General features: G+C 47.4%; 1 protein-coding gene across 6 annotated transcripts in view; it reads right to left on the bottom strand.

The window, feature by feature from the left end:
- PAIP2 (poly(A) binding protein interacting protein 2) overlaps nucleotides 1–27,432 on the bottom strand; it is a 290,265-nt gene that overhangs the window by 186,620 nt on the left and 76,213 nt on the right. For 2 of the 6 annotated variants that reach the window (XM_030211529.1, XM_030211532.1), the window contains exon 2: nucleotides 18,010–18,175. In XM_030211529.1, coding sequence (XP_030067389.1) covers nucleotides 18,010–18,153 — 144 coding nt within the window. In that variant the 5' untranslated portion in view covers nucleotides 18,154–18,175. Of the gene's footprint in view, nucleotides 1–18,009; nucleotides 18,176–25,923; nucleotides 25,929–27,432 lie in introns of those variants that run through there. The other 4 variants (XM_030211533.1, XM_030211528.1, XM_030211531.1 and 1 more) reach the window with 3 other exon arrangements.

Here is a 27,432-nt window from a genome sequence, read left to right as displayed (position 1 = left end):
GGACTCGGCCTACCGAGTGTGACACCCCCGAGGCTCTGAGGGACCCCCACGGGTTTCAGGCTTCAAACAGCAGGTTTTTGTTATATCTCTTCAAAAATGCAAAGGGACACAGACGAAAATTATACCAACACTCAACAAAAGAGAGAAAAGAAAAGTATAGAAAAGTCTGAGACTGAAGGGCTCACCACCTTCCACCTGCTGGAGACTGAGATTACTGGATCTTTCTCTAGCTGGCAAGGGCTCTTATTGGCTGGCTAGAGTCACAGTTTTTTTCTCAGTCTCCACCTGCTGGAAGGCGTGCACAACCCATCAGTCACATTCTGGGCCGGTCCGGAGGGACGCTAAGGAAGAGACAGTTGTTGTTTAGGGAGCTATGCCACCTTCAGGTGGATATAGCTCTGGTTCAAGAGACCCACCTTAAACCCAGATATGAGCGGCTCTGCTCCCATAGGCAATACTCCTCTATATATTTCGCATCTAATTCTGATAACACAAAGAGTAAGGGGGTGTTAATAGCTTTTAGAAGCTCTAAGCCAGGGGACATACGAAAAATAATAAGATACAAGGGAGGGAGATACTTGTTGGTGATTGTGGCTCTAGCAGGAAGAATTTACACGGTAATAAATGTATATGGGCCCAACGCAAATCAAGGAGAATTTTTTTATGTAGTTAGACCGCCAAATTAGTGGAGTGGAGGAGTGGCCTAGTGGTTAGGGTGGTGGACTTTGGTCCTGAGGAACTGAGTTCGATTCCCACTTCAGGCACAGGCAGCTCCTTGTGACTCTAGGCAAGTCACTTAACCCTCCATTGCCCCAGGTACAAATAAGTACCCTGTATACAATATGTAAGCCGCATTGAGCCTGCCATGAGTGGGAAAGCGCGGGGTACAAATGTAACAACAAAAAAAAATTACTCAACATATCGAGGGATCTTTAGTGATAGGGGGAGACTTTAATAGTACACTGCATCCATATCTAGATAATTCCTCATCGAAAGTAAACTATGCTAAATAAGGTAGGTGACAGCTCCAAGAGCTCATAACATGCTGGCAGCTAACAGATCTCTGGCGCAGAGACCATCCCACCCAGCGTAGTTACACATACTTCTCGGCAGTACATCAAACATTCTCTAGGATAGATATGTGGCTAGGGGATGCTACAGTTTTGGGATTGACTGGCGCCCAGGAAATTTTGCCTCGCACCTGGTCGGACCACTCTCCAGTGCTATTACATCTAAACAATTTGAGGTCAGCAAGGGAACAGCGTATCTGGCGTCTGGATGACGCGCTGCTAGCTGACCCAGATAATTTGCTTACGATAGAACAATATATTAAAGACTACATACATTTTAATGATAATGGAAAGGTCTCACCAATCACCCTGTGGAAGGGCTTTAAGGCAGTACTGCGAGGCCAGCTCATAGCATTAAGATCACATTGCTGGAGGTGGACACATCGATCCAAGATGGCGGTATGAGCTCGGCGTTGTTCTCCTCGCTTCCTTTACTTTCTTCGCTGGCTTGAGGTGGGATTTTATTACTACCTCTGACTAAATGACTAAACGAAGAGGGAAGTCGGCAGTCAGCGCTCCCCCAAGCCGACTTACCTCTTCGTCGACGGGACCAATTGATGCGTTTGTGAGGAGACCTAATGTTCCAGGAGGGTTGGTAGGCGGCACGCTTGCAGCACCCGGAGTGGATGGAGGATCCAGGGTGCTGCCTGTGCTGGAAGTCTCTCTCAGCCCCGACCAACGGGCTTCCCCCCCCCCCCCCCCCCGCAACCCCAGGGACCGGGTTCGCCGACTTTGACGTCGTCTCCGCTGCAACCAGGAAGTGGTGTAGCAGGGGAGCTTCTGGGGGAGAAGGAAACTCATTCGGTGTCTGGAGGAACAGAGGGCAGTTTAGGCCCCCAAGTAACCCTGGAGGAAACTTCTGAAAATGCAGTGGGATCTCAGGCTGCAGTGGAAGGACATGGGACTATGAGTACTGATACTGGAGAAACACAAAATTTGAACACTTTTGCCTTTTTACACGACAAGCCAGCAGAAATTACCCTCGAGAATGTATGGGCTTTAATAGCCAATTTGGGTAAAGTTTTATGCCCAAAAATTCAGACACTTGAGACTCGAGTGCAGAAATTGGAAAAGATAGCAGAAATTACTGAATCTGAGAGAAAAGAAACATCAATGAAGATAAAAACCCAGGCAGTTCAAACTGAGAAAATACAAGAAATACAATTGACTATGGTCAAAGATGTTACCAACATGCGGAGAAAAATTGAGAACTTGGAAAATGCCCAAAGGGCAAATAATTTAAGATTTTTAAATTTCCCTAGGGCAGTAACAACTACCCCAAGGGAAATGTTAAATAGATACCTGAAGGATATGCTTGGGTTTACAGAAGATGCAATTCCCCCATTGACTCAAGTTTATTATTTACCAAGTCAGAATGCTCAACAAATTGGCCAACCAATAGATGTTTCTGCAATTCTAGAAGTTCCAACAAAGGATTTAGTAACACCTGCTACACTAATAGTGACTTTGGCTTTTGCCATGGACAAAATTTTGATCATGAAAAAATTCTTTAAGAATAGAGACAAAGAATTTTTGGGCTTTAAAATCCGTATATTTCCTGATGTCTCAAAGGAGACCCAAAAAAAAAACGTAGGCAGTTCTTGATGTTAAGACCAGGGGTGCTCCAAATAGGAGCTACCTTCTATTTACGTTACCCCTGTAAATGTATAATCTGTTATCAATCGGTGAAATATGTGTTTTTTGAGTCATCATAACTCACAGAATTTATAACAACTAAGAGATCAGTGGGGTGAAGTGTGAAGGTTTATCCTAACACAAAAGAGCTCTAAAGGATTAAGGAACAGAGCTATAGTCGGGCTCAATTTTCTTAATAATTTGCTTTAATTTCTCCATTAACTTTATTCTTGGATCAAAATAGAGGACTAGAGAGTACTTTGTCTATATAAATAGGGTTTAGTTTGTTTTGCCTATGTAAAGTATTTCGATAAAATGTACCTTTTCTTTACAAGTGTAAATACTTGGAAATAATTGAAATAAATAAAGAATGAAAAGAAAAAAAAAGATCACATTGCTGGAAAATGCAATCCACAGAAGAGAATAGGCTGAGGGGGGAGCTAGCAAAAATCGAGGAGCGGATACAGCGAGGGGGCGCTCAGTCACCACCTGCCCTGAGAGTTCAGGCCCGGGGACTTCGAAACCGAATTCATGAACTTGAATTAGCAGACATATCAGCACAATTACAGAGGGCATGTCAGTCGCATTTTGAGTTTGGTCATAAATCTAGTCGACTTTTAGCTTATAAACTTAAACAGCAGGCTATCAGGAATGGGGTGGGGGGCCTAGATGAGAGAGGAGAGTTATACTCAGATGAGGAGTTCTTGAAATCTGCTTTTAGAAACTATTACGAGAAATTGTATACACCAGAGGCTGACTATAATCAGGAGGCCATAACACAATATTTAGAGGAAGTTGAGCTTCCACTGTTATCTAAAGGTGCCAGACAGGTTTTGTCAAGCCCTATTAAACTAGAGGAGATAGAACAATCCATTAAAGTATTAGCCCCTAATAAAGCGCTGGGACCTGATAGCTACACCAATAAGTTTTACAAAGTGTTTGGAAAGCTAGTGGCCCCTTTATTGTTAAGGGTTTTTAACTCCTTACACAGAGAGACTGGGCTCCCGCCGACGTGGAATTTGGGCACTATAAGAGTTATACCCAAACCGGGCAAAGACCCGCACCTCTGTAGTTCATACAGACCCATTTCTTTGTTGGGAGTTGACTATAAAATATTTACCAAGATTCTGGTGACTAGACTGCAGAAGCATCTCCCGTTGTTAATCCATGACGATCAAGCTGGCTTTATACAGGGCCGGCAGACCTTGGACAATATCCAGAGAGCCCTATACATGGTACAAAATGCACACATTAGCAAGGCCCCATTATGTATTCTATCATTGGACGCTGAAAAGGCGTTTGACCGGGTGAGTTGGCCATTCCTCTTTGCAGTGACCGAGCAGGCTGGTATAACCGGGCGATCTGAAACACGGTTGCGCTTGATTTACAAAACTCCAAAAGCATCAGTGCGAGTTAATGGCCATCTATCTCAACCATTTCTGTTATATAGAGGCACTAGACAGGCACTGTCCCCGCTACTTTTTGCCCTAGTGATGGAGCCCTTGGCTATACAATTTAGAGCTCACCCAGAAATTAGGGGCCCAAGATAGAGGGGGATAGAGACCAAAATTCTCTTGTTCGCTGATGATATTTTTCTTACACTAAAGGAGCCCTTGGTCTCTTTTCCAATAATCAATAAGGAGATTCAAAGGTATGGGGAGATTTCTGGTTTTAAAATCAACTTTGATAAATCAAAAGCATTGGAGGTGAACATACCCAGGGAACAACTGGAGCAATTGCAAGATCAGTTCTCCTATAGATGGGCAAAAAAATACATTAGATACCTAGGAGTTAATATCCTGCGTAGATTAGGCAAAATCTTTAAAAGTAATTTCCCTGATAAAATACGAGACCTGCTTATAGAATTGGAAAGATGGGAGGGATTGACCCTGTCGTGGATGGGACGGATTAATGCTGTGAAAATGATAATTCTCTCAAAACTCTTGTACCTATTCATGGCGCTACCTATAGCTTTGCCAGATGGCTTCCTGCGGGGCCTGCAGAGGAAACAATTCGCATTCATATGGAAAAAAAAAGACCACCCCGAGTACAGAGAGAGGTGATGTACCAACCAAAAGAAAGAGGTGGGATGGGGTCCCCTCCCTACAAGCATATTACCAGGCTGCCCACTTAAGAATTTTAGCAACATGGCTACAAAAGACAGAAAAGTTAGGGGTTAGAGTGGAACAGGGATGGTGGGGCCCAATCCCACTTGGGGCGGTGCCATGGCTCCTGAAACATAGGCTGGAGGAGATAATTAAAGAGAGTCTCCCCCTACTGCAATGGCTCTTAACGGTGTGGAGCAAGGTGAGAGAAAATTTTTTTTCCATGGTGAACATATTTCATACATATGTTTCTTAGATTTGCCCCTAAGTTTGGGCCAGGCCAGATAGATTGCACCTATTTAGAGTGGGGAAAAAATGGGCCTGTGCAAACTAGGCCAGATGTATGAAAAAGGGGAAATGACATCATATGCAGAATTATGCCAAGAACATGGGCTCTCCCCCTTGCAGGCCTTTCAGTACTACCAGGTGAAAGATTTTATTAAACGTCAGGCGGGAGAAGAACTTAGCTTAACTGAAACACTATTGGAACAGGGACTGATGAGAGGAGGAGGGCGAGGAGGTATTACTAGAATCTACAAGGCCCTGTTATTGTATGACACCCCAGGAGAGTATTATATATCTAAATGGGAGGGTGCATTGGGAGTAACATATGAGTTTTCACAATGGGCACAGGCTTTTAAGTCCTTATTGTGAGTATCAACCTCAAGTGCGCTGATAGAGAATGGATATAAGATATTATATTGTTGGTATTACACGCCAAGTCGTTTGGTAAAAATGTATAAAACAGGATCTGCTCTGTGATGGCGACAATGTGAATTACTGGGAGATATGTTTCATGTGTGGTGGACCTGCAGTCATGCGCAAAAATTCTGGACCGAAGTTGTGAAATTTCTGAACCAGGTAGCAGCTGCTGCGTATCCCGTGAAAATGGACAGTTGTTTGCTGCACTTTAAGCCATTGGGAGTTAAACGAGCCACTCATCAATTTGCTACTCAAGTGTTTGTGGCAAGCAAGATGGCCATTGCGGCTGCATGGAAGAAGCCAAGCTTGCCGGGACTACAGACTGTCCTAGAAAAACTGGATAATGTGCGGCTGATGTCAAAGCCATCCATAAGAAAAGGAACGATTGCTCAGTACCACAGAATCTGGGACACGTATGATAAGTGGCTCGTGGCTCAAAAAGAAGCGGTTTCCTTACACACCTAGATCCCTCAGAGGGAGGGTAAAGGGATCAGTACGAGGGTGGATTGTTTATGCTCATGCTCTTTTCTACTATATATGTTGATCTTGTGATGTTATACAATATTTTGTTAGGCAGAAATAATGTCTTGATTCGGTACTGTATCCAATTGAAAAATTTAAAAACAAACTGAAAAAAAAAAATGCCCCAGAAGAGATTAAAGGGCTCACCTCCTTCCACCTGCTGGAGACTGAAAATACTGAGTCTAGGGCTCTTATTGGCTCTCTAGAGTCAGTTCTCAGCCTCCACCTGCTGGAAGGAGTGCATAACCCATCAGTCAATTCCTGGACCGGTCAGGAGGGACGTTAAGGAATTCAGACTTCAATATTTATCTTGTGGCACATTTCCCTTGTATAAGATCCTTAAACTGAGCTAAAGTTACTGCATTACCTGTATTGTACACAAACTTTATCTGTACCAAAGAATAAGAATCTAGTCCTTATATTTCCTTAAACATTATACAGTTCAGATTACCCAACATATATATCTTTATTACAGCCACACTGGTAACTGGAACACTCTTCGAGACTGCCAGACATACAAGCCCTACCACCTGTGAAGCAGTTGGCCCATCAGGAGCTCTGTTTAAAAAACATCTGGAAATTACCTCAAGCACACGGTCTGTAGCAAAAATCTAGCCCAGTACTGTGGCCTGGCTTAGAAGCCAGTAATCTATATGCCAATATTTGTGCCAAAAAATCAACACCCTCCCCCCACAAAGACTAGGTAACATGAACCCACTATAAAAGAAAACTCCTACCACCACAACTGCAGGTTAAGACTGCTGTTTGTTTATAAAAGAATACACAGCACAGGCTTCAGTCAAGTAATCCTGAGTGCCATACTAAACTGCAGTATCAATTTCAGCAAAACCAGCATCAAAACCACGTTCACCACCTCTATTATTTTTTAAAATAAAATTCATCAGTAATCCTCAAATGAGGAATTTCTCTGTTCTACTGACACAACAGTAGCACAAGTCAAGAGCTTTTTCAGAAACTACACAGTCTGTCCATCTTATAAGCAAGAGACAAAAAAATACTGAGCATTCTATGGCCGCACCTTAAGGGGGCGAATCTCACAGAACTACTTTGTTTCTCTGTCTTCATCTACTGGTTGACAGGCATAAACCACAGATTCTGGACTGGTCTGGATGTTAAGTCTGGTTTGTTCTCTTCTAGAGTAGAGAGGTATGGTAGCCGTATTAGTCCACTTTTAAAGGTAATCAATAGAAATAAAACAAAATAAAACATGGAAAAGAATATAAGATGACTAGGAAAAAATGCCCGTTTCTGAGCGCAATGAAACGGGCGCTAGCAAGGGGCCCCCTCCTTCCGTCCCTCCGAGCTACTTGCCTTGTTGGGGGTTGGCGTTCGCCTCGTGTTTTGGCCCTCCGAGTGTTATAGCTCCGCCCTCGACGTCATGACGTTTTGACGCGAGGGCGGTGCAGACCCTCCCTCCGAGCTATTTGCGTTGTTCGGGGTTCGCGTTCGCCTCGCGTTTTGGCCCTCCGAGTGTTATAGCTCTGCCCTCGACGTCATGACGTTTTGACGCGAGGGCGGTGCAGACACTCCAGGGCACACCGGATATCTCGGGCGCCTCAACTTCCGGAGGCTTCAGAACGTTGGGGTTGCCTTTTATATAGAGAGATATCTTTTTTATTGGACATAGCAATATATTTCTTGATTAGCTTTCAAAGGTTGCCTTTCTTCGTCAGATCGGAAATAAGCAAAAGATGACAGTATATATAAGTGAAACATAAAAGCATTTCAGTGGCAGTCTACTCCCCAGAAAAAGTTACTTTTTTTGAACACCACGGTCTCAATCAGCGATGGCTATATACAAATATCTTTATACAAGAAACCCATAGACAAATGCAGCTACCTCCACAACTCCAGCTTCCACCCTTCACATACAAAAAGATCCATTATTTACAGCCAAGCCACAAGATACCACTGTATCTGCTCTGACCCAGGGGACAGAGACAGACTCCTCTAAATCCTGACTGCATCCTTCGAACAGAAAGGCTACAACCCCAAAATAATCTCCAAGAATATTGCGTCCTACCTCAAAACGCCCAGGAAAAATCTGCTACAATACAAAGAAAAAAAAGCCACAGACAGAATCCCCTTATAGTGACATACAACCCAGAGCTGGAAAAATTAAGAAAAATCATAAAAGATCTGCAGCCTCTACTCCAGGAGGATGAATTATTGAAAGAGATATTCCCATCCCCACCAGTGCTGGCCTTCCGACAGCCACCCAACTTAAAACACAAGCTAATTAGAAATAAGCTCCCAACACAGACTCAAAAAGAAGAGAATGGCACACATCCTTGCAATATATCCATCTGCAAACTATGCCAAAACATTTCACAAGACCCCACAGTCATTCACAAAGGAAAAATATTCAACATAAAGGAATCCTTTACATGCTCATCTTCCAATGTGGTATACATCATTCAGTGTAAAAAATGTGGCGAAGGGTGCTCTATTAGAGAAACAAGCCAGATGCTAAAGACAAAATTTAATTTACAAAGACATCATATGAAAAATGCCAGTACCAGCCAGGATGTCACGCCTGTGGGGCGCCACTTTACAAAACCAGAACACTGTACCAGTGATTTCATAGTAAGAATCCTGAAAGGTAACTTTAAAACAATACAGGAACACAAGACCTTTGAAGTCAGAATGATTAAATATTTTGACACCCACCAGACGGGACTTAACAAAGATGAGAAAATTACGTTCTTACCATGATAATTTTCTTTCCTTTAGTCATAGCAGATGAAGCCATTACGTATGGGTTGTGTCCATCAACCAGCAGGGGGAGATAGAGAGCACTCAATTTTTCACAGTGCCTCATGGCCAGCTAGCTCCACTGCCTCTTCAGTATTTGAAACTTCCAAAGCAGTATGGCAAACCGCAATGGGAATAACATGAACTTTCCTCACAGCAAACGATGGCCCCTTAACAAGGGCATAAACTCCAAAAAAGGAGGGAATGAACTCATCCTCCTGGAGGGAATAAACTCGTCCTCCACTTTGTATAAATGGAGGGAATACTTGCATCCTCCTGGAGGGAATAAACTCATCCTCCCAAAACATGAACTGGAGGGAATGAACTCATCTTCCTATAACTGTAACAAGAATCCTGAAGACTGATTTCCGACTCCCCAAGGAAGGAATATAACTTCAGGAAACAAGAACAGCACCTAAAATCAGAATCACTGCAATACAGTCAATCATACAGGGAGGGCTCATGGCTTCATCTGCTATGACTAAAGGAAAGAAAATTATCATGGTAAGAACCTAATTTTCCCTTCCTTGTCATCAAGCAGATAAAGCCATTAAGTATGGGATGTAACAAAGCAATCCCTAAATAGGGTGGGAACAAGCCACACCACGCGCTAGCACCTGTGCTCCAAAACGCGCATCCCTCCTGGCAGCCACATCCAGCCTGTAATGTCGGGCGAAAGAGAGCTTAGAAGCCCATGTTGCAGCACTGCAAATCTCATGAAGAAATAGTGCTCCAGTTTCCGCCCAGGAAGAGGAAATCGCTCTTGTGGAATGTGCCTTAAAGGCTTCAGGCGGAGCCCGGCCAGACAGCAGATATGCTGAAAAGATAGCTTCTTTGAGCCAACGGGCAATAGTGGCTTTAGACACTGGAGACCCTCTGCGAGGACCTGCAAACAGCACAAAAAGATGATCAGAGGTCCTGAAAGAATTTGTAATTCGCAGATACTGCAACAGAGTCCTGCGCACATCCAAAAGGTGCAACTGCCCAAATGAATCTGGAAACTCCTCCTCAACAAAGGAGGGAAGAAAAACAGGCTGGTTTAGGTAAAACGCTGAAACCACCTTAGGCATGAAGGAAGGCACAGTTCGAACCGTGACCCCTGACTCTGAGAATTGCAGAAAAGGGTCTCTACAGGACAGCGCCTGGAGCTGACACCCGTCTCGCCGAGGTAATGGCCACTAAAAAGACGGCCTTCAGTGTCAAATCTTTCTCTGAAGCACGCCGAAGTGGTTCAAAAGAAGCCCCCTGAAGGGTCTTCAATACTAACCCCAGGTTCCAAGCTGGACAAGGTGCCCGCATGGGAGGACGGAGCTGAAGCACCCCTGTAAGAAATCGTGCCACATCTGGATGAGCAGCTAAGGACACGCCTTCAACCTTGCCACGCAGGGAGGCCAATGCTGCCACTTGCACCCGCAGGGAATTATAGGCCAAGCCTTTGTGTACACCATTCTGCAAAAAGTCCAGAATCGGCGAGACAGGAGCCCGCAACGGAGAAAGCGCTCTTGAAACACACCAGACTTCAAACTGGCGCCAAATCCTGGCAAAAGCCACGGAAGTGGAGCGCTTACGGGCCTGCAGGAGAGTGGAAATTACCTTATTTGAGTAGCCTTTACCTCTCAATTGCGCCCTCTCAATTGCCATGCCATAAGACCAAACCGGCAGGCGTCCTCCATGACCACCGGACCCTGTGACAACAGGTGCAGAACCAGAGGTAACGGAAAGGGAGCCTCCAACAGCATCTGTCGGAGGTCCACATACCAAGGCCTCCTGGGCCAATCCGGGGCGATGAGAACCACTTCTCCTGGATGCAGCCGAATCCGCAGGAGCACTTGCTCTATCAAGGGCCACGGAGGGAAGACATACAGCAAGCCTAGGGGCCAGGGTTGAGCCAAGGCATCCAACCCGGCAGAGCGAGGATCCCTCCGTCTGCTGAAGAAGCACGGGACTTTGGCATTGGAACTGGTCGCCATAAGATCCATCACTGGCTTGCCCCATTTGGCACATATCTGCAGGAATACATCGTCTGCTAGTTCCCACTCCGCTGGATCAATCTGATGCCTGCTTAGATAGTCGGCTTGCACGTTGCTCTGACCTGCAATGTGAGCTGCTGACAGGGACTGTAGATGCAGCTCGGCCCAGCGGCAAATTTGTTCGGCCTGTGCAGCTAGAGCTCTGCACTGAGTGCTGCCTTGTCGATTTATGTAGGCCACTGCTGTCGTGTTGTCAGACATCACTCGGACAGCCAACCCTGGCAATGTGCGCCCCAGCCCTTCAGGCTGGCATTTGTCACCACTAGGCACCAATCGGGGAGCGCCAGCGGCATTCCCCGCCGCAACATGCTGTCCGAGAGCCACCACTCCATACTGAGGCGGGCCGCAGGGAGCCAAGAAAGTCTGCACTGATAATCCTGAGATACTGGAGACCATCGTTGAAGTAGAGAATACTGTAGAGGTCTCAGGTGCGCTCTCGCCCATGGCACCACTTCCAAGGTGGCCGTCATCGATCCCAACAGCTGGACAATGTCCCAAGCTCGTGGGCGGGGCATCCTCAGGAGCAGACGGACCTGATTCTGAAGCTTGCACCGCCTTTGCTCGGAAAGGAACACATAGCCCAAGGCTGTGTCGAACCTGGCCCCCAAAAATTCTAGAGATTGCGAGGGGGTCAGGTAACTTTTGGCCATATTATGTTTATTACATTTGTACCCCGCGCTTTCCCACTCATGGCAGGCTCAATGCGGCTTACATGGGGCAATGGAGGGTTAAGTGACTTGCCCAGAGTCACAAGGAGCTGCCTGTGCCGGGAATTGAACTCAGTTCTCCTCAATTCCCCAGGACCAAAGTCCACCACCCTAACCACTAGGCCACTCCTCCACTCCTCCACTCACTCCTGACCCAGCCCAGCCCAGAGATTGAAGAACTGAAACCACTCTGGCTGTAGCTAGATGACTCTTTTTCCGAGTCTGCTCTGATGAGCCAGTCGTCTAGGTATGGGTGAACCCGGATACCCTCTCGCCTGAGAAAGGCAGCTACTACCTCCATTACCTTGGAGAAGGTTCGGGGAGCTGTGGCGAGGCCAAAAGGCAAGGCCCAAAACTGGAAACGTTTACCCAACACCACAAACCGCAGAAACTTCTGGTGCGGGGGCCAAATGGTATGTGCAAGTAAGCTTCTTTCAGGTCCAGACACGTGAGAAACTCTCCTGGCTGTACCGCCGCAATGACGGAGCGCAGGGTTTCCATGTGAAAATGCCGCACTTTTAAGGACTTGTTTAGCTCTTTTAAGTCCAGGATCGGGCGAAAAGACCCGCCTTTTCGTGGCACCACAAAGTAAATGGAGTAGCGGCCTAGACCTTGTTCGGCGGGAGGCACCGGGGTCACAGCCCCTATCCGGCACAGACTGTGCAAAGTCTCCTCTACCGCCGCCCGTTTGGCGGCAGAACCGCATCGGGACTCCACAAACACATCTCTCACCGGGGCATCGAATTCTATTCGGTATCTGTCTCTGATCAGATCCAAGACCCACTGATCTGCGGAGATTTTGGCCCACTCCTCGAAAAAGAGTGAAAGTTTTCCTCCGATGACAGGAAACGAGGAGGGGGGCCGGTGCACCATCATTGAGAGGGTCGCCCCTGAACTCCAGGCCTTGAATCGGCAGCTGCGGAACGTTTGTCCGAGCGAAAGGAGTTTCTCTGCTGAAAGCGGGCACGCGAAGTGAACCCAGCAGCACGCCCCGGGCAGTACCTTTTAGCTTCACGGAAGCGAGGTCTGTAAGAGCGGACCGCCTGACCCTTAAAGGAAGGCTTCGGCCTATCTTCGGGTAAGCGCTGAGGTTTGGAATCCCCCAGGCCTTTAACAATGTTTTCCAGCTCCTCACCAAACAGGAGAAGGCCTTGAAAAGGCAACTTCACCAACCTTTGCTTAGAGGCCATGTCCGCCGCCCAATGTCGTAGCCAAAGAGTGCGGCGAGCCGCCACTGCTACAGCCATTTGTTTAGCCGAAGCTCTGACCATATCATAAAGGGCGTCAGCCAAAAAGGACATCCGCGGAGCCACTTCAGATAAGGTCTCTGCTCCATCACCGGGCTGTTCCACTGCATACTGTAACCAAGCCAGGCAGGCTCCAGCAGCATAACAACTGCATGCAGACACCCAAACAGTGAGACCTGCCAAATCAAAGGACCGCTTCAGAGCTGAATCAAGCCTGCAGTCTTGAATATCCTTCAGGGCAACACCTCCTTCAACAGGGAGGGTAGTTCTCTCCACTTTAGGCATTGCAAAGCGAGCCAAATGTTCCTTACTCAGAGGGTATAATTGACCCATAGCCCTGGCAACCTTCAAAGGTCCCTCGGGGTCAGCCCATTGAGCCGAAATAAGCTCTTGGATGGAGTCATGCAAAGGAAAGGCTCGAGCAGGCTTTCTGGTACTAGCCATCCTTGGATTAACAGAGGAGGCTGTGCCACTCCCAGGATTTTCAATCGAGAGGGCTTGTAAGGCATCTGAAATAAGCGCCGGCAGCTCCTCGCGGTGGAAAATCCTCACCGCAGACGGATCATCAAGCTCCTGTGGCAATTCTGCACCCAACTCTGGCTCCTCAGCCCAAGAAGTTCTGCCAGACCCCTCAGAATCCTCATAGCCCGACCAAGGGGGGGGGGGGGGGGGGGGGGGGGGAGGAAAGGGGGTGCGCCACACTCAGAAGGGGAATTAGCCCTTCTGCGTTTATCAGGAGGATAAGAAACAAGCAAAGCCAACTCCAAAAGGCCAGGATCCACCGGGGGGGCAGGCAGAGAGTCCGAAGAACCCTGTGGAAGAGCTCTTTTAAGCATGTACGCCCTATGCAGCATTAAAACAAAATCAGGGGAGAAAACCGCTCCCTGACCGGCCGGATCCTGCCCAGGGCTATCAGCCTCACTCAGAGGACCCCCCCCCCCCCCGGATTCAGGGCTCTCCGTCGCAACGGAGGCCACGCCACGTGGAAAATCCAAAATGGCGTCTGCTGCCAGCTCAGAGCGCAAAAGATCGCCGCTCGCCATGCTCGGGCCAGCTCTACCGTCTGTACAGCACGAATTATAGAGCCCCGCTGTTGATTTGCGCTTGCCACATTTAGAAAAGCACTTTACAGTCTCCGCAGCCATCGCCGAAAACGGCGGTAAAATTCAAAAATGGTGGTTCGCGCCAAAAACGTCCCGATCGTGGGCCCACCCCGGAAGAGTCAGAAAACACTCTTACCTCACTAGACCGAGTATCACAGCTCCGGTCCTGCAGAAGAATCTCAAGAAAAAAACCTCTTTTCCAAGATCGCTGCGCTAAAGTGCGACGCGACTTTAATCAATTAATTATTTATTTATTTTTAAAACTGTGAGGAAAGCAGAGGCAAAAGAGGTAAATAAAAACAATCCGGAGGCTCAGATAAGTGGGAAAGGCAGGGAAAGGCGAACCAATGTGCCTGCATCCACTGAGTGGGAAAGGACAGGGAAAAGCAAGCTAATATGTTCACATCCACGGGGGCATGGGTAAGGCAGGGAAAGGGCTGACCTATGTGCCTTCAAAGTGAAGCTGCTATAGCCTCTAACACCCCGGCTAACAACTGGCAAGCCAGGAGCCACCCCCAGGCAGATTTTTGATGGAGCTCGAAGAAGCTGCAGCCACCCTGCTTGGGGAGATAGAGAATACTGAAGAGGCAGTGGAGCTAGCTGGCCATGAGGCACTGTGAAAAATTGAGTGCTCTCTATCTCCCCCTACTGGTTGATGGACACAACCCATACATAATGGCTTCATCTGCTTGATGACAAGGAACTGGGTTTTCTAGCCCATTATAAACCATAAAAATGTACTGCTTTGTTTGTCACCCTCCTGTCTCCATGCATATCTCCCTGTCTCTCACCTATCCACCCCCATCCTGTTAGACTGCCACTGAAATGCTTTGATGTTTCACATACATATACTGTCATCTACCAACATTTGCTTATTTCCGATCTGACGAAGGGCAACCTTCGAAAGCTAATCAAGAAATGTATTAAGTTATGTCCAATAAAAAAGGTATCATCTTATTTTCTTTTCCATGTTTTATTTGGTTTTATTTCTATTGATTCTCTTCTAGAAAATCTCCTCTTTTTTAACCTCTTCTCCTGGGGACCAGTTGCTCTCCTACTTCTCCCAAAAGCTCTGACAAGCAACCTTATTTGCTAGATTTATTTTTGCCTTCTAAGGTAGACCTGGAGACAGCTTTTTTTTTTTTTGGGGGGGGGGGGCAGTGCAGTCCAGCCCCCTTTAGGTTGGGGGAGAAGGGGATTGATTTAAGCCAAAAACGTCCCAGCATTTTCACCAAAACAAGGCCAAAACCGGATTTGAGCGCCGAAAGAAAACTCCATCAGCCTCTAGTGCTGAAATGCTTTACTTTTAGGGTTAACTGCTGTGAAGATGCTATTATGGCTAACATTTTTTGAGAATATATCTCTGGTTATGTGGCATTGCAGAACGTGTGTTAAATTATGATTTACACCCTAAAAAATTAAATACTGCTTTTTTAACTTAATATGCCTCAGCAGAGCAATATTACTGACAGCTGATCTATAAATTACTATTCAGTTCTGTATCTGAGGTCCATGGTATCATGGCAAGATGCTCATTCCTATTTGTTATTTTCTAATACCCATCTTTATTGATTCTGCAGAAACAAGGTACATTCCTTGCAGAAAACAATATCTTAGGCACCACATACAGAATGACGTGAGGATGGGGGTGGGGCAGGGACAGAGCCAGAGAGGACGGGGTGGAGACGGGGACAAACTTTGTCCCTATGTCATTGTCTACTTTGAAGGCTATTAATTAATTGGACAGTTTTCATTTTTTGCAAAAACAAGCAAAAGTGCTGGCAAATTTTGCAGGGGGATCCTGTACGTTCCTGCTACCAGTACATCTTCTGAGAAGACATTTTCTATTGCAGGAAAGACTGTGGAAGACAAGAGAGCTAGACTGAATCCTGAGATTGTTGATGACTTATTATTCATCCATAGATTAAAAAATCATAACAGTGCTTCATAGATCATATTTTTCCCCCATTAGGGCATACAGAATGGGCTGTATTTTGTACCCTTGGACATTTTAACATGGTGGATTAGGGTTCCTTAGGGTAGCAGAAGTCAGCTATTGTTGGGTTGGATGGGTTAAGGGTGGTGGTGGTAGTGAGGGGATTATTATAGTTGCTTATTGTTACCATTGTTTTCTATTTGTAATTTATAAATAACTAGTAAAAAAGGCCCGTTTCTGACACAAATGAAACGGGCGCTAGCAAGGTTTTCCTCGGAGTGTGTATGTTTGGGAGTGTGTATGTGAGAGTGACTGTGTGAGAGACAGAGTGAAAGTGTGAGTGTGTGTGTGTGAGAGAGAGAGTGAGTCTAGGTGCGAGTGTGTTTGTGAGAGTGTGTGTGTGTGTGTGTGTGTGTGTGTGAGAATGAGAGTGTGTGCAAGTGTGTATGTGAGACACAGTGTGAGAGAGAGTGTGTGTGTGTGTGTGTGTGTGTGTGTGTGTGTGCGAGAGAGTGTGTGTGAGACACAGATTCTCTGTGAGAGTGAGTGTATGAGACCAAGCGAGTGTGTGAGTGACTGTGTGGCACATAGAGAGTGAATGTGATACAGTGTGAGACAGAGTGTGTGAGAGTGAGTCAGAAAGACATTGTATATGAGAGAGAGTGTGAGCCCTGCCCTCCCAATCCATGGCCATCTGTCCCCTGCCCCCTCCATTCATCCTTTTCCAGCAATTCCCCTCTCTCCCTGAGCCCTGCCCTCCCAATCCATGCCCATCCATGCTACTCTGTCACCTGCCCCCTCCATTCATCCCTATCCAGCAATTCCCTTCTCTCCCTGAGCCCTGCCCTGAAATCCATATCCATCCATGCCCATCTGTCCCCTCCATTCATCCCTATCCAGCAATTCCCCTCTCTCCCTGAGCCCTGCCCTCCCAATCCATGCCCATCCATGCTCCTGTCACCTGCCCCCTCCATTCATCCCTATCCAGCAATTCCCCTCTCTCCCTGAGCCCTGCCCTGCAATCCATATCCATCCATGCCCATCTGTCCCCTCCATTCATCCCTATCCAGCAATTCCCCTCTCTCCCTGAGCTCTGCCCTCCCAATCCATGCCCATCCATGCTCCTCTGTCCCCTGCCCCCTCCATTCATCCCTTTCCAGCAATTCCCCTCTCTCCCTGAGCCCTGTCCTCCCAATCCATGCCCATCCATGCTCCTCTGTCCCCTGCCCCCTCCATTCATCCTTTTCCAGCAATTCCCCTCTCTCCCATCCATGTCCCCCCCTCGCATCCATGCTCCTCTCTCTCCCATGTCCCAGCCTGGCCAGGCCTCTTCTCCCCCCCCCCTTCGCATCCATGCCCCCCCCTTCGCATCCATGCTGTCGTTTCTCCCCTGCCCTCCCGCTCCCATTGTTCAACTTTACTGCCCACCCTCTTCTCTCTCCCCAACATCTGTTTTTGTTTTTTTTTTCTTTTTAAATTTACCTCCGTGGCGGTTCCGGCAGCGCAGCGTCAGGGAAGGAGGCGGCGCTCCCGACGTCTAGCCTTCCCTTCGCTGTGTTCCGCCTTCTTCTGACGTCATCCTTGACGTCAGAAGAAGGCGGAACACAGCGAAGGGAAGGCTAGAGACGTCAGGAGCGCCGTCTCCTTCCCTGACGCTCCGCCCTCGACGTCAAGTTTGACGCGTGGGCGGGGCAGACACAAAGCGATCTCACCCCCTTCACTTTTGGAACGTTGGGTAAGTGAGGCTTCATTCGAACGTTGGAGGTGCGTTTTATATAGAGAGATAGTTGCACAGCATATTGCTCCTTTTATAAAAAAGATTTAAATATAAAATTATAAGTGTTCAAGGCTTCTTAAGAAAAGGACAGAGCCCATGAGGACAGGGACAGAATCTGCAGGGGAAGGGGCCGGGATGGGGAAAAACCTGCGGGGACGGGACAGAGACAAACTTTGTCACCATGTCATTCTCTAGTTCCACACATTTATGCTATATATTCAGTTTGCTCTAAAGCATATCATATAGCCCAGGATGCTTGTGCAGCTAGCCATTGCAACAGCCCCAACATGACATATTGTAACTCTTGACATTCAGTTAACTAAAATAGCATAAACAGATCTAGACTGTATATATTATACATAAGAACATTTTAAATATCCTAAAAACTCTAGCAGCTCACCTGCCTGTTGAACTCTTCCTCATTTTCCATCCACATATACTCAGCAAAAGGGTTGTCATCCTCATGGATATGGCCATGGCCATTAATGATCACATCATCACTGATTATACTGGGGCTGGTGCTGCTGCGGCTTGGGTCCTTCATGGTGGAACTCTGGGGCACTAAACTTTCAAGGAAAAAAAAACAAAAGCAAAAAAAAAAACCCCACAAATTTTAGGCAACATTTTACCAGTAAGTGTGGCATGTGGACTGGCAGATATACAGCTTTAAGTTTCTAAGAATCAGGAGATTTGAAAAAAGGGGTTAGAGCACCTTTCACTCTCATAGAAGCCAAGGGCATTGACTTCTAAGTCACTGTTTAATTCCACCTTAGCTTAGTACTAATGAAAAACACTGCCAGCAGAAAACCATTTTGTGCTCTACGTGAAATGAGTAGAAGGTCGTTAAATCTGAATGAACATCACTTATAATATCAGAAGGTATTGTTATACTTTTATACTACTTTCATTGAAAGAAGTTCACGCCAAGGTGGCATTATTATAAATACCCGTCAGGTTTCTGTGATATCTGGAATGAATATTCATGAGTTATCTGCATGCAGCTGAGTCACTTCAAGCATTATCCATTTCATGAATATTCATTGCAGATATCCTGAAAACTCGACTGGCTAGGAAGCCCCCAGGCCAGGTTTGGGAAAGCGAAGTGTGACAATTGTAGGCCTGCTTTGTCCTCAGTGAAAGCGAAGATACTTACCTGTAGCAGGTATCCTCCGAGGACAGCAGGCCTTATATTTTCAAAAGTAGGTTAATGTGATCCACATTGCCCAGTTCGGAGCTTATATCATTGGAAAGAGCTTTGTTGAGCAAGAGACTCGCTCCACTGTGCGAGTGCCTTTCTGCCAGCCGCAAGAGTAGAGGACCGCTAGTCCAATACTACAGCATATGAAAAAAAAGAAAACTCCTAGGGGAGGTGGGAGGGTTGGTGAGAACATAAGGCCTGCTGTCCTCAGAGAATACTGTTACTGTCCTTGGAGAATACTCGCTTTCACTGAGGACAAAGCAGGCCTACAATTTTCACAAGTCGGGAATCCCATGCTACCAGGTTCACCGAAAACAACTGTAGGTCAACTGGGTCTCGCAATGGCAAAGCCATAACACAGATCAACCTGAAACTATATACAAACTGTGTGAGAGTGCAGCCTGGAATAGAATAAAACAGGCCTAGAGAGGTGGAGTTGAATTCTAGACCTCAAACAAATTCTGCAGTACTGTCTGTCCAAATCGACTGTCGTGTTAGGTATCCTGATCAAGACAGTAATGAGATATGAATGTGTGGAATGAAGACCACATTACAGCCTTGCAAATTTCCTCAACGGAGACTGAGTGCAAGTGGGCTACCAACTCCTTATATGGTGCTTAGCCCTGCCCAGCACTGCCATTTTGTTCCGGACAGGCCTGAGGCAGGAGTGGGGAACTGTTGCTCCTGCCCTCCGGCCTCCACCTTGTTGTAAGGTACAGGGAGAGGCGGGGTTGTGGATCAGGTGCGGGAGGGAGGGGTGTGTGCCTGTGCAGGGGAAGGGGTTTTATTTTAAAAGGTTCCATGGTCACGGGGGGGGGGGGGGGGGGGGGGGGTCAGGGTCCACTGGACCACTGGGGTAAATTAACAAACAGCGGTGGCACAGTGCATCACAGCAGTCAAATCCATTTGACAGCTCAAACTCGCAAACAGCGAGAATGCACAAAAGGGTATCCGAGCAGCTCATTTGCATGTGATCCCCATTGTGCATCGCTGGCTGTTAGCAGTTCATTAATTTTCAGCGAGGCAGCCGTATTTTATGGCTGCCTTTGTGCATCAGGGCCACAGTTGGAAGGGCTATGATCAGACTGAAAACACCAAGAATTGGTGTTTGTACCAGAGATGGTCATATTGTACTGGGAACAGCACTTAAAGCCACTGGGAACTTTCATGGACATGGAAGGAAAAACTTCCGTGGCCAAATGAAACGACTCGATGGTGCCAAAAAAGGGGCAAAGCACCTGAGAAAAAATAAAGGGAGAACCCAATCAAAGTCAAGGCCTAAATACGGCCTAGTGACACAGAAAAAGAAAGGAAACTTAAAAGCGGGGAAAAAATATCTAAAAAAAAATAAGGGAAGGGAAAAGGAAAAAACCCAAACACGAAAAAAGAAGAGAAATACATCATAAACGCCACAAAAAAGGACTCACAATCTCTCTCGAACCAGGCTGTGAGGCACAGAGTAAAAATGGCGTCCACTCCCTACCACAGTAAAAAAGAAAAGAACTTGCAGTCCCGTACTGTCACAGCGGGCGAGAAGGCACTCACACATGCACAGTGGAGCAAGTCTCTCACTCCATAAAGCTCCTTCCAGCTTGATATAAGCTCCGAACTGAACAACACAGATCGTGTTACCCACTTATGAGAATTATAGGCCTGCTTGTCCTCAGAGAATCATCGTTACAAATTTGTCTAGAGCAATACAATATATAACAAACCATAAAAATAAAACTCAATAGCTTGGATTCAAAAACTATCCTATTCTCATTCTGGAAAATAAAGTTATTGTCCACCTAAACATTACACGCCTTACTACCTTTAACAACTCCCCACATTAATAGTGTGAAGCTGGTCACCCTTCCAGACTCCAGCCAGGGCTGACCCTGCTTAGCTTCCACCAGACACACGGTCACTGCTGGGCTCTAGCCTTCTTGGTACCTCACAGGATTCTCTCTCAAACACTGGGGAGTTTTCTGCCTCCTCTTCTCCCTTCACAAAACGCTCATCAACACCAGGCTTCTTGCAATTAAGGGTTTTATTAATGCCTTTAACATAAACATTTCTTCAAGTCAAACATAACAAAAAAAAACACTCTACTCAGAGCCTGCTTCCTAAACCCTTCTCCAACTTTAGACAGTTCCTCAAACTCAAACAGAGAAACAAAAGAATTTACTTCCCTTCTCAGAGCTGTCACCTTTTCCAGAGAGAGCTTCCCCAGTGTTTTTCCATCTCCTCCCTACAGCTTTCCACCACTCTCTTAATAAAGCTGCCTGCAACCAGTGGTGTGCTGGAGCCGGCTCGCACCGGCTCGCAAGAGCCGGTTGTTAAATTTTCTTCCGGCTTGCGAGCCAGTTGTTGAAAATAGCGAGCCAGCTCTGGCTCTCCTCCCTCCCTCCTCCCTCCCTCCGGATCCGCCTCACCGCCCGCTTGTTTTTTTGAATTCTTTGAGGCAGGCAGTCTTGCCTGCCCGCTTCCAGCGCTGACTGTCCTCCCTTGCCGATTCGCCGTTTAAAAATGGCCGCCGAGACTTCCAGAGGCGGCCTCGCGAGACTTCGGCTGAAGTCTCGGCGGCCATTTTGAAGCGCGAGTCAGCAAGGGAGGACAGTCGGCGGTGAGGGACCGGATTGGGAGGGAGGAGAAGAATTCACGAAACAACTCGGGATGGGGTGGCAGGGGGGAAAAGGGAGTCGCTGCTGGGCATGGGTGGATGGAGGTGGTCCCTGGGTATGGGTGCATGCAGGGCAGGGGAGAGGAGGGTCACTGCTGGACATCTGAGTGCATCCAGGGCAGGGCAGAGGAGGGTCACTGGGTATGGGTGCATGCAGGGCAGGGGAGAGGAGGGTACACTGCTGGACATGGGTGCATGCAGGGCAGGGGAAAGGAGGGTCACTGCTGGACATGGGTGTATGCAGGGGAGAGGAGGGTCACTGCTGAACATCTGAGTGCATCCATGGCAGGGCAGAGGAGGGTCACTGGGTATGGGTGCATGCAGGGCTGGGGACAGGAGGGTACACTGCTGGACATGGGTGCATGCAGGGCAGGGGAAAGGAGGGTCACTGCTGGACATGGGTGCATGCAGGGGAGAGAAGGGTCACTGCTGGACATCTGGGTGCATGCAGGGCAGGGGAGAGGAGGGGAGAGAGAAGAAATGCTGGACATGGATGGAGGGGAGAGAAGAGTGAGGAAGGAGATGAGATGAGGGAAAAGGAAGAGAGGAGAAAAACTGCACATTGATGAAGAAAATAGGCAGAAGCTGAGGACCAGAAATGAAGAAGATGAGATGAGGGAAAAGGAAGAGAGGAGAAAAACTGCACATGGATGAAGAAAATAGGCAGAAGCTGAGGACCAGAAATGAAGAAGAAAGGAGGAAAGTAAAGAAATAAATGGAAAGGAAGCCCTGGAAACAGAGTTAAGAGGACAGATAGCAGCAGAATCGGATACTGGGCCAGCATGATCAGAAAAACAGTCACCAGACAACAAAGGTAGAAAAAAAATCATTTTATTTTCATTATAGTGTTTGGAATATGTTCACTTTGAGAATCAGGTGCTCAACATTAAAAGTTTATATTTATTTACTTATTTATGGCATTTTATCCCACATTAAACATGAATTAGATTGGAACCTGGGATCATTTAATTTTTTTTCCTGGAGAGAGTAATGCATTGCCCCCCCCCCCCCCCCCCCTATAGCCAGCTCTGCAATTTTGGGGGGGCGCCGAGGTGACTGGGGAGAGAGCCTGTTAAAAATTTACCAGCACACCACTGCCTGCAACCCTCTCACACCTAGTTCAATTTCCCAATCAACTGCTGGCTTCTCACTCTCCTGGCTAGAGTCCTCCCCCTGACTCTGATTCTCTTGCTGCTGCAGTGCATTCTGGACCTTGTAGTTCCCTGTCTCATCACAATAGCTAGAAATCCAGTGATAGAATATTTTAAGACTGAATAGGCCTAGAGACCACATCATTCTCTTGCACTTAAGGAGCTCACTTCTGGGACAAATGAATTTTGAACTTTTCCCCATGGAGCTGAGAAGGCTATTTGGACAAATAAGAGGATCTGGAAGTCTGCTGCTGTTAATCAAATGCATTTCTTAGGCACTAATTCAATAGAAAGGGCAAGGAGTCACAGCACAAGTTTGCTCCCCCCCCCCCCCCCCCTGGCTTTTTTCTGATGTTAAGGGAAAGGGTGGGTTTTGGGGTTTTTTTCTGTTTGTTTTTTTTAACTTTGCTGTTCTTTGGGATCAATTTTCAAAATGTCCACATTGGGACAAAGACCACATATACTCTGATAAGCACAATTCCCCCGAGCCCTGTAGGGAGGCAGTACCACCAAGACAGGCTGGCCCGAGGTTGCCTTCAGCCCTCAGAGTTCCTAGGAATGAAAATGTTTATTTCCCAGAGAGAAGAGACTGGGAGCTGGTCTCTACAAACTGGGATCACTATTCTATAAGGTAAGGAATTGGAGGAAAAGTCCCTTGAGGCCAGGATATGGTGATCTAGAGAGAAATGTTAAGTAGTAGTAGTAGTAGTAAAGGTAGGGCAACCCTCAAACACATGGAGCCTGTTGATTCCACGGTTTCCCAAGCAACTAAGAGGGAATGCAAGGCCAGCATCATTGGGAATATAACCAGTATGAACTTAAGCCCAGAGAGAGGAACTATTCACAGCAGGGGCGTAGCCAGACACCCAATTTTGGATGGGCCTGGGCCCAAGAACCCCACCCCATCCCACAGGTGATTTAGTCTCTCCTTCTCTCGCCTGCATGCCATATGGTCTCTCAAATATCCCCCCTCTCCTGCACACCTTTTAAATAGCAGATTTTCACCGGAAGTAAGCAGCAACTAATACACAGCACTCATGTTGACCCCACATCCTTCCTACTGATGCAGCTTCCTCTTTCTGCATAGGCGGGAATATGTCAGAGGGGAAGGCTTTGGAGTCGGTGTGAGCAGTATGTATGAGTCGCTGCTTCCTGCAGGCGAAGATCTGCTATTTGTAAGGTAAGCAGGAGGGACAGTTGTTGGGAGTTTTCAGCTTGGGAATCTCTGCCAGCCACATCATAGGTGTGCTGCTACTGGTGGGCCTGAGCTCAAAAGTGAGACCACCCTTGGCTATGCCACTGATTCACAGGCGAGACCTCATTTCCCTGACTAGCATGGCCGAAGAGTTCATAGAGAATATGGAAGTGGACCCTAGTGAAAAAAATGCCATTTAATTAAGTACCAGGAAGCAGATTAATTTAAAATAAAATAAAAAAAACTAGGCTTAGTTTTTCTTCCTATTCCCCCCCTCCCCCCCCCAAATTTTTTTTTGGAAAAAGCATAGAATCTCTCTTCCACGAAGCAGTTTTAAAACATGTGAGAGCAAGGATTACTATTATGAGAATATGTTTGTTCCCCCTCTCCCTTCTTGCTCTGAGAAGACCTACGCAGGAGGGCTTAGCAAAAACCAGGAAGCGGCGGAAAGGTGAGTATTGCCTTTTGCTTAGTAGGACAGAAGCCATGTGGCCTAAGCTTAGTATTGCTGAGAGGGAAAACCTGGACTGGAACAGTTTTGAGTCCAGAGACTTGAGGTAGGCTGCTCTACAGTAAATACTGGAAGACTGAGATAAGAACTATTGTAAGCCATAAGGTATGCAGAAAATCCCAAGAAAGGAAGTCTTGGACATACAGCGAGACACAACTGCACATGTGCGAGCGCCTTCCCACCCGCCACAAGAAAGTGGTTGCCGCAGTACAATACTACAGCATGAAAAAAGAAAAAGACCAAAAAAAGGAGACAACTCCAATGGGAGGTAGGAGGGTTGTAAAAAATATAAGGCCTGCTGTCCTCAGAGAATACTACTAATCATCATTTCTATAGAGCTACTAGACGTACGCAGCGCTGTACACTTGAATGTGTACAGGACAAATCCCTCCTCTCAGTACCCTTCTCCACCACTGCCAACTCCAGGCTCCGCCCATTCTGCCTCGCCTCACCCTATGCCTGGAACAACCTTCCTGAGCCCTTACGTCAAGCCCCCTCCCTGCCCATCTTCAAGTCTTTGCTTAAAGCCCACCTCTTCAATGCTGCCTTCGGCACCTAACTCTTACCTTCAGGATATCCAGACTGCCCCAATTTGACTGCCCCTATCGAACTGACTATTCACTTGTCCTTTAGATTGTAAGTTCTTTGAGCAGGGACTGTCCTTTTATGTTAAATTGTACAGCGCTGTGTAACCCTAGTAGCGCTTTAGAAATGTTAAGTAGTAGTAGTAGAAGCGACAGTCCCTGCTCGACAGAGCTTACAATCTAATCAGGACAAACAGGACAAATAAAAGATAAGGGAATATTAAAGTGAGGATGATAAAATAAGGGTTCTGAACAAGCGAATAAGGGTTAGGAGTTAAAAGCAGCATCAAAAAGGTGGGCTTTTAGCTTAGATTTGAAGACACCCAGAGATGGAGCTAGACGTACCGGCTCAGGAAGTCTATTCCAGGCATATGGTGCAGCAAGATAAAAGGAACGGAGTCTGGAGTTAGCAGTGGAGGAGAAGAGTGCAGATAAGAGAGATTTACCCAGTGAACGGAGTTCCCGGGGAGAAGTATAGGGAGAGATGAGAGTGGAGAGGTACTGAGCAGCTGCAGAGTGAATGCACTTATAGGTCAATAAGAAGAGTTTGAACTGTATGTGTGTAACATGATGTCAGTTCAATTGTCAGAATTAAATATGCAGCAGAATTATTGAAATGTGTAGCATAATATTGATTATGCTGAATCAGATAAAAAATACAGCTTTAAAAATATATTTGAAACTGCAGCAGAAACTGGCTTTGATAGCAGGGCTAGTCAATTACAAACACTTAACAGAGACAAAAGCTGGCTGTGAGGGTCACCAAGACATCTTTAGAGAACAAAAAACTGAAGCAGACAGAGAGACTCCTAAGCCCATCTATATGACAAAAGAAACTCCACCTATCACAGCAGACTGAAACCTGTGCAAAAGCTCTCAAGCTATAGAAAAGCCATTTGCCAGCAGATATCCAGGAAACATGTGACCAAGCTTCCCTGCAAACTACAATATCCAGGACTCAGGGAACATTATAAAAAGCCTGGAAACAGCCCAGCTCACGCTCTTGGGACCTGCCTCTTTCTTTGGGAACCTGCTGCTTGCCTCCCTGCTGGGAAGACATCCCTGACCGTGCGGCTCATCACTCAGCTCTGTAACAAAGACTCTCCTGTAAGTTAAATTATAACCTTAACTTTTAAACTGGCTACTTTACTTAAGTACAGATCATCTGTAAAGATCTCTTAAAAGAACTATCTCTCGTTTGTAACCTTATTTATATGATTGCATTAATCATATTGTAACTTAATAAACCCTTTTAAAGCTAAAAATATAGTCTCTTTGGCCCTCATGATCAAAAGCAAACTCTGGCGCTAGAGGCTGTTAACGCCATACTAGCGCCAGAGTTTGCAGCCGACCAATGATCAGAGCCCTCGAGCGCCTGAAACAGCGCACTCGAGGGCTCTCAGCGCAAGTAGCATGCAAATGCATGCTAAACAGGGCTTCTAGCGCAATTAGCTTGCAAATGCATGCTAATTGGCGCTTAACGCATTCATCCCCAATGATCAGCGACCAGCGCACCAAAGATTGGGTCGCTGGCCGCAACAAAATCAACGCCAGCTCCGAGCTGGCGTTAGATTTTGCGGATCATTGGGGAGGAATGGTGAGCCCTGTCCAGCATGCAGTTGCATGCTGGCAGGCCCCCCTTCCCCCCCCCGAAGGCAAACGCGAACGGGGACAGGAGGTCCGGTGGGTCTCCAGCCCCCGAAACCCCCAGAAATCGTTGCTCCATCAACGGGGGGGGGGGGGGGCTAGAGGTCCGGTGGACCTCCAGCCCACCCCAAATACTCCCCCCAGCGTTCTCCTTAAATTCCCTGGTGGTCCGTGGTGTCGTGACACCCCCCTGGCCCCGTCCCCCTCCCGACCCCCCTACCTTGTGTTGGAGGAGGGACGCAGCCTGCCTGCCTCCCTCCTCTTCCTGTCAGTCGAAGCCCAAAATGGCGGCGCCCAGCACCGCCCACTGCATCCTGGGATGCACTGGGCGGGGCTACAGACCATGTAAGGGAATCGCTCCCTTACATGGTATGTAGCCCCGCCCAGTGCATCCCAGGATGCAGTGGGCGGTGCTGGGCGCCGCCATTTTGGGCTTCGACTGACAGGAAGAGGAGGGAGGCAGGCAGGCTGCGTCCTTCCTCCAACACAAGGTAGGGGGGCCGGGATGGGGCCCCCCCCCCCCCCCATCGATGGAGCAACGATTTCTGGGGGTTTCGGGGGCTGGAGGTCCACCGGACCTCCAGCCCCCCCCCCCCCCCCGTAGCTGGGTGGGAGGGTGGGAGAGGGTTTGGCCGGCGGCGGCCACGACGTTTTCTGGGGGTTTGGGGGGGGGGCCTCGTTGTTCGGGCCTCGGGGCAGGCTGTTTGACAGGTTTGGGCTTTTGACAGCCCAGACCTGTCAAACAAGTGCGGGAGGATTGTGCTGAGTGCATGCTCAGGCGCAATTCTCCCACACTTCAACATGATAATCAAAGATAATAGCGCTGCTTAGATTTGCATGCATTATCTTTGATCATCGATGCAGAAAAGCCC

The sequence above is a fragment of the Microcaecilia unicolor genome, chromosome 8 (genome assembly GCF_901765095.1).
Source record: "Microcaecilia unicolor chromosome 8, aMicUni1.1, whole genome shotgun sequence".
Classification (NCBI taxonomy): Eukaryota; Metazoa; Chordata; class Amphibia; order Gymnophiona; family Siphonopidae; genus Microcaecilia; species Microcaecilia unicolor.
The sequence above is the reverse complement of the archived record's forward strand: the minus strand, read 5'-3'. Positions and strand labels throughout refer to the sequence as shown.